The sequence below is a fragment of the Limulus polyphemus genome, unplaced genomic scaffold (genome assembly GCF_000517525.1).
Source record: "Limulus polyphemus unplaced genomic scaffold, Limulus_polyphemus-2.1.2 Scaffold509, whole genome shotgun sequence".
NCBI classification, from domain to species: domain Eukaryota; kingdom Metazoa; phylum Arthropoda; class Merostomata; order Xiphosura; family Limulidae; genus Limulus; species Limulus polyphemus.
Window position 1 is genome coordinate 528,130 of NW_013666119.1, and position 7,437 is coordinate 535,566.

The following is a 7,437-nucleotide window of genomic DNA, read 5'->3' on the forward strand; positions in this document are numbered from 1 at the left end:
CTCACTACCTACACACACACTGTCACGTCACGCCGCGAACATCATACATATACCAGCCCACCCCCAACCTTTCAACTGCTAGAGCACTCCCGAAGGAACAGGATAGTTGTAGAAACGTGGCGTGACACTAGTCACGTGACCTCGCTGACGCAACAATATACAAAGTTAAACAAGATAACTGAGATTCTTATTGTAATCACTCTTTTATTACAAAATACAACTATACTTTTAAAGCCCTTTATTTCTTGTGAATATTAAGAATAACAAAAAAATATTTTAGTACACTACCAGTTCATTATGAACAGTCTTTAAGCATAATATACAAACCACACTATATATATCTATTATATTATATGCACATCATATTGCCTTTTATAAGAAGCATTTTGATTAAGAAAAAAATGAAAAAAGTCATATATGGAAATGAATTATTGTGGTTCTCATGTATTTTACATATATTGAGTTTTGACAATTATATACATTTAGTACATGTATTTACTGTAGCATTCTATGTGTATAAATATGAGCATATGTATCATATTTTACATATAACCTAAAAAAAAAAAAGGAATGGTAAGAAAAGCCTGGACTTGTTTTATATTGAAAGTTTTAGCAATGTTTCTTATCCAGGTTAGATGCTAGGAACACAGTTTCATGAACAAAATGTAGAAACTAGTTCACCATTTTAGTAAGTGTACTGTAGGTCAAACACACCAAATGTTTCTTTCTGTTTTAGCTAAGAAAGGTGAATATTTATTATCGCTAAAATTCTATAACATTTTTTTACTTACACATGTTGAACTATATGCACATTATGTGCAAATAATTGACTTTGGACTGTATTGGTTTTATTCTTGTGTTAGTCATTCTCCTTTACTATTTCTAGACTTTCCCACAGTAGATGTTGTTGGAGAATTCCTTAAGCTTGTATAAATGAGTTTTTAATTGTATCAGTCATGCACAGGTTTAGAAATATCTGAAAGAACTTGTCTTTCCTAGTTTTGCTAACACGAGTTAATATGTGTTGTGAGTGACCAATGCACTCTGTGATATTTGATCATATTTACACAAATACTTAATAATGACTGACTCTCTCATGATTATTTTCAACTGGCATAGATCTTTCTGACATATGAGAAAAAAAAACGCCATCATCTTTCATCTCTGCATACATGTCCATTAAATGAGTTTTTGCTGTTGTCATATTTTGTGCCAATTGAACAAAAAAGTGTTTTAGTTCATTGTGAAACTTTGTGTCCAGTCTCATCTTTTAGTTCAGTCAGGTCAGAATTCAGTTTAATTCCATAATATATTTAATTCTAAGCTAGGGTGACTATATTTTTATATTTTAAAAGTAGCAACCTCTTCTTTTTTACAGAAAAAATTATAAAGAAAAAGTTACGCAAATAATAAATATTATTAAGTGAAAAGAATACACTATATTATTGTTCCTAAAGAGTGAATTTTTTGAGCAACTTGTTATTCCCCTGGAGTTTGTTTTAAAATAAGAACTATCATCATTCATGTTCACCCTTGAGTTACTTTAAGTAAGTGATTTATGACTTTGAACAGTGGCTGCTTATCGAACATGCTATCTTACATACAACCATGTCTGTTTTGGTGAGTGCAAAATGATGTGTTCAGTGATGTATGCAACAATCTTGATAATCAGACATGATCAAATCTTGTTGGCACTGATAAATATAAATTCAATTGTGATTTAAATTTAAATTTAGACCAAATTTTGTATCTGATTCAAATCTCGGACACGAGCCCCCAATTTATTATGTTACGTATTAGAATTTCAAATAGTCCGAAGCCGAGTTAACTGATACTTTAATTTAGTAGTTTAATTGTACTTTGGATTTAGTATTTAAATATATATGCCGTTATATAGTCAGCTTATGATATCTGCCAACAAGATTTATACAAAATTTTCTTTTTTAATACAAATACATTTTAATATACACACAACAATACAATTTACAATAACGGTTATTACAAACAATGATTTATAAACAAAAGTTTCACAAACTTACAAGAAATATAAAGTCTTCTCTTTACTTTTAGTCTGGAACTTCTTCGATATCTTATCGAGGGTTCACGATCAGCGAGTTAATTATTAGGTTCGATTCGTTTAACAAAAAAGGGAGCTAGCTAGCCCTGTAGTTCTCGCTGATCATACTCCTATTAGAGATTGAGTTTACACCGATGACACTAGGTTATTTACCGGCCACACACGCTGAACTCTCCACGATGAATTTATATAATGTTTTTGTAAAGATACTAATGTCAGATGAGAATCCACTGAAGTTAAATAGTTTGTAATGTTCGAACTTTGTAAAGATTCCTGGTAAAATATCTGAAGCTTTCCGATTGATAAGTGTTATAACAATCACAGTTATAGCTTTCGAAGTTTATAGCACACCGACTATAGCAAACTATTAATACATACTCTCTCTTTGCGCGTCGCGTTGGTTATTTTTATAGCCGTGTGAAGGCGTTCAAGAAATTTCAGTTTTATGTAACAATACTGAGCTACATTTAAGCGTTTACGTATATACATATATTGTTGATTCTTACTCGCGAGAATCTTCTACAACTTTGAAGAATAGGTGGGAGTTTCGCAATACACGTCTAACACTAACATCTAACATTAAAATAAATATGTAACAACAAATTCGTTACAACTCCCTTCTTAGAGAATTAAAAATTGGCTTTAGACAATTTTAAACTAAGATATTATACACATATATATATATACATATACATTGGCAACAATACATTAAATATAATACAATATCCGAAAGATTTCAAAACTTCAATAATTACAGTGCAGAACACAACCAATACAAATAACCTTATGATCATAAAATTACATAGCAAGTGAAAGTGCATCAGTACAAATGTTATCAACCACTTTGATATGGATTATCCCCAAATCATACTCTTATAGTGATAAACTGCAATTTAACAGTCTTGTGTTTTGTTTTTCTTTTCTTTCTTTCTTTCTCTTTATTTTCTTTTGGGATAGGCTTGATATCTTGAGAAAAAACTTAAAAAAGACAAAAAACAACAACAAAACAAACTAATCTACATCTCCTGCAATAGTTTTGAAACACCCTGTGTAGCATGTACAAACTTTCCTGAACAAAACCTATGATTTTTCAGTAACCCCTGGTGAAATTATGTTCCACATAATACAATTACGTTTAAAGACATAATCATTTTGTCATAATTAATGATTTTTTAACGATATGAAACAACGACGATATTCAACATATTTTCTTATAACAAATCTCATACAATACCTGTTCTCAACAGTCTAATTCGATCACTTTAAGGAACATCCAACAAATGAGCCTTGTCTATAGAGGTGAGAAACAGTTTGGTTTAACTATTAATTATATGTTTCATTTGTATTTTTTGTTTTCAGGTTTATTTGTTTGTCTTAGCGCAAAGCTACACAATAGGCTATATGAGCTCTGTGCTCCACAGGGAATCGAACCTGGATTTATCGTTGCAAGTCCGTAAACATATCACTGACCAACTAGGGGTGGGCTATTTAATTTTTATATTATATTTAGTACATCTAAAAAATACCAGAAACTCATTTGGATAACACTCATAATCATCAGATGGGCTGATGAGAGCTATTACATCTCAAAACTACAATGTTCAATCAATAAGATATGCGATATATTATTCAATATGGGCTAATAAGTTACATAGGACAAACCATACCACAGTGTGGTGAACACAAATGAGGGATACATCTAGCCTAAAACCGTCCAAAATCTTAAGCAGCTGGGGAATGAAACAAATATTCCTGCTATTCCATTCAAAGACATACCATTCAATTCACCATGGATTTCTGTGCGATCATACTGTTCAAACAGACGCTGAGAAACAGTTGGCCACACACATTAGATTGATTTGGAGAGTTCTGCTTTGAACATGACAGCCTTCCAATGGAAACTACACAACTATACTTCATGGCTATTGTCAAGAAACACGGTCGTCAGATAGAACATGATCAGACATGTCGCCATAGAATGCAACGACGTGGTTAATCTCCAAATTCGTATCAATATTATATACTCAGTCTCTGTATAGATAACTTAACAATAAATGACAAAAAAATTACAATGTTATTACAGTATATGAGCCATACGATAACTGAGAAAGTAGCTTTTTGCGCCTTAGCTGCAATAATAACTACATAGTCGATATTTTGGCATAATTGGCTTTAATAAACAGTTCTTTGTCATTGGAGTAGGTTCACAACTATTCCGTTAGGTTGCTCCACATCAAACTGGGTTATTCTAGGCCTATACTTTTCTACAGTGACTACTACGAACGCCATCTTCATCAAGCTTTACAACAAGAAAATGACAAAATAGGTTATCTCAATTTAAAAAAAGAGCTAAAGAAACCAGGAGAAAAATTATTTGTGCGAAGGGACTTGTAAAGCGACAGGATTAATTTTTCTTCTACAAAACAAGACAGATCGTGATATATCAGAAATTTTGACATTATGTATAATAATGTTTTAAATAATTCAAATTTGAAAAATCGCCTAATTATATAGTATAGGCGAGTGACTGTTTCCAACCATTATATACTTAGTCTGTTAATTAATGTAAAATGCTTTTTATTTATTAATACATACCAGTCGATGGACCGATATGCTGGTTCATATTCTACTGTAATTTGTAGGTTGTAGTTTTGGATAATATGCAACTGTAAGAACATCTACATGAATAAGTCAGGTGCAGCTTCCCTGTGTTGGAGATGGGGTACCTCCCTCCCTTCCTGAACTAATGCTTATGATTCATCAAAACGAACTGTCCATCAATAACACCTGTTACTTCGAGAGCTCACAAGCATTAGACAAGATAAGACATACAGCACGTATAAAAAGTCTCACTGCTTTCACACCTAGCAAGTGTATCTTTCGTTCAGACTAAGTAATCCGTGGTCAAAAATTGAAAACTCTTTCTATATAATGCAGATAATGCTTTCCTGGATCTGTTGTCTCACGTTTGTGTTATTCACAAGTCTTGATGAGCACGCTGCCGAAGAAGATATAAAATTTAAAGTTTTTTGGAATGTTCCCTCTCAGCAGTGTTCAAGGAAATATGGAATAAATGTCACCGACTCACTGAGAAAGTTTGGGGTGCTTGTGAATACAGGAGAGGAATTCAAAGGCGACTCTATTACAATATTTTATTCAAATGATCTTGGGCTTTATCCAAGGATTAAAGAAGGAACGCACGTTAATGGTGGACACCCTCAGGTATGTTTTATTTACCTGATCTAAGAAATAAACAGTCCCATTTTTGTATATCATTGGCATAAAGTTTTGTAAAAAAGAATGCTCCGAAAAGTAACACTAACTGATAGACTTTGCCTAAAGTATCTTCAGGTCAGATGATAATTTTGGGTGAAAAGGTTAATTTAATTAAAATAACAATACTAAGTATATATGTGTGTTTCCTTGATAGAATTACTGTAAAGTTATTGAATACTTTCTTCAGGTTTTCATCTACCATCTTCTCCAGTTATTTTTGAATGATTTTAATGGTCAATATATATATATATATATATATACGAGGTGTCTCAATCTCCTGAAATTCCCTACTGTTGTGAAGTAGGTGTGAAATGTTAAAAATCTGCTGACATAAAAGAGTGTTTAGCCATATTGAGGGTAATTTTTACCTGACATTGTGTTCTGACGTAAAGTTGAAACCAAATGTTACCTGTGAAACTATCGCTTTGAAGTAAAATGTATCAATGATCATAGCGAACATGGATATCACTCCATAAACATTGTTTTTCTTATGTGTTTCGGATAATTTCTTGAATCGAAAACATTTCGCTTTAATACAGGGCTAATTATACATACATATATATATATACATAATGAAATAAATAGTTTCAGTCCTATTATTTACATTAATTGTTAATAGGCGATTAAAATCAGCACTACAAAACAATAATGAACTTAATATAAAATAAGCATTAAGAAGTTTTTTGCAAAATCCATTCTTAATGCTTGTTAAATATATATATAAGAAGTTTTTTAGTGAAGCGATTATGTGTTATAACATATAACTTTTAAACAGAACAGTAAAAGTTTTTGTTTTACTTATTCTCAGATCTACTCTAGATAACAATCCATGTTCTAATGTTAGACTCCGCCACCTTTTCAGCTTGCTGATTTAAGTAAGCACCTTGAGAAGACTAAGAATGATATTGAAAGGTTAATACCAAATAAAGATTTTGAAGGTCTTGCCGTCATCGACTGGGAAGAATGGAGACCCGTGTGGGAGTTCAACTGGAGCGGTTTTCGGCAGTACCAGGAAATATCACGCGAACTTGTTAAAGCACAACACCCAAACTGGTCAGCCGAAGAAGTAAACAAGAAAGCTGCAGCTGAATGGGAAGAGGCTGCCAAGTAAGATTAACAATATTTAAGAGTTTGACTATTTTATTTGAGGTTTGTTTGTTTATTTTAGAGCAAAACCACATTAGGCTATCTACTGTGTCTACCACGGGGAATCAAACCCGGATTTAGAGTTATACGTCCGTAAACTTACCGCTGTCCCACAGTGGGACATTTATTGGAGGATTCACTCGTTTTTTATAGAACTAAACCAACTACAATATGTTATCAGAAGCTTTTATTAAAAACTTAAATTGTTCTATTTTATTTTCAGAAATGAATTAAAAAGTTGTTTTGAAGAGTTGTTCAGTATTCTAATGTGAACCAATTTTTTACTGTGGCTTTGAGTGAAGCTTGAAAAGTAGTCCGTCCAAACAGATATGAAAATCAAAGTCACTAAATTCTCATTTACAAATGAAGAGGTTATTGCACGTTCTATTAGTAGAAATTTCGTGGCCCGACTAGATGGTTAGTGCGCTTGATTCGGAATCTGAAGGTCGCATGTTCGAATCCTCAGCCCACAAAACGTGCTCGCCCTTTTAATAGTGAGGACGATGAAATGTGACGGTCAATCCCACTATTCTTTGGTAAAAAAGTAGCCCAAGAGTTGGCGGTGGGTGGTGATGACTAGTGCTATTCCCTTTAGTTTTTCACTGCTAAATTAGGGACGCTAGCGCAGATACTTCTCATGTAGCTCTGTGCGAAATTCAAAACAAACCATACTAAAATTTTGTCTATACAGGTTTGGAAAGTTGGACCTGAGAATACTGTTGTAACTTAATATCACACCTTGTAAAATTACAATCCTATAAACTGCACACTACAAACAAAAAATGTAATTTTAACAAAGATCCTTCCATTCTGTATGCATAGTTCTAGCTACTTTGTCTTCTTGACTAATTGTGTTTCAATTTGAAATTATATTTACCAATTGTTTGTTGAGTTTACAAAATGTTTCAGGTTTTCAGATTCAGCCAATACTAAGAAAC

At 32.6% G+C, this 7,437-nt stretch overlaps 1 protein-coding gene across 1 annotated transcript in view; it reads left to right on the top strand.

Annotated features, from left to right (window-relative positions):
• Nucleotides 1–4,924: 4,924 nt before the first annotated feature.
• The window catches only part of LOC106458752 (hyaluronidase 1-like), a 7,968-nt gene continuing 5,455 nt past the window's right edge, over nt 4,925–7,437 (top strand). Inside the window, exons 1-2 of the mRNA XM_022385058.1 lie at nt 4,925–5,299; nt 6,216–6,460. Coding sequence (XP_022240766.1) covers nt 5,009–5,299; nt 6,216–6,460 — 536 coding nt within the window. The 5' untranslated portion in view covers nt 4,925–5,008. The remainder of the gene's footprint in view (nt 5,300–6,215; nt 6,461–7,437) is intronic.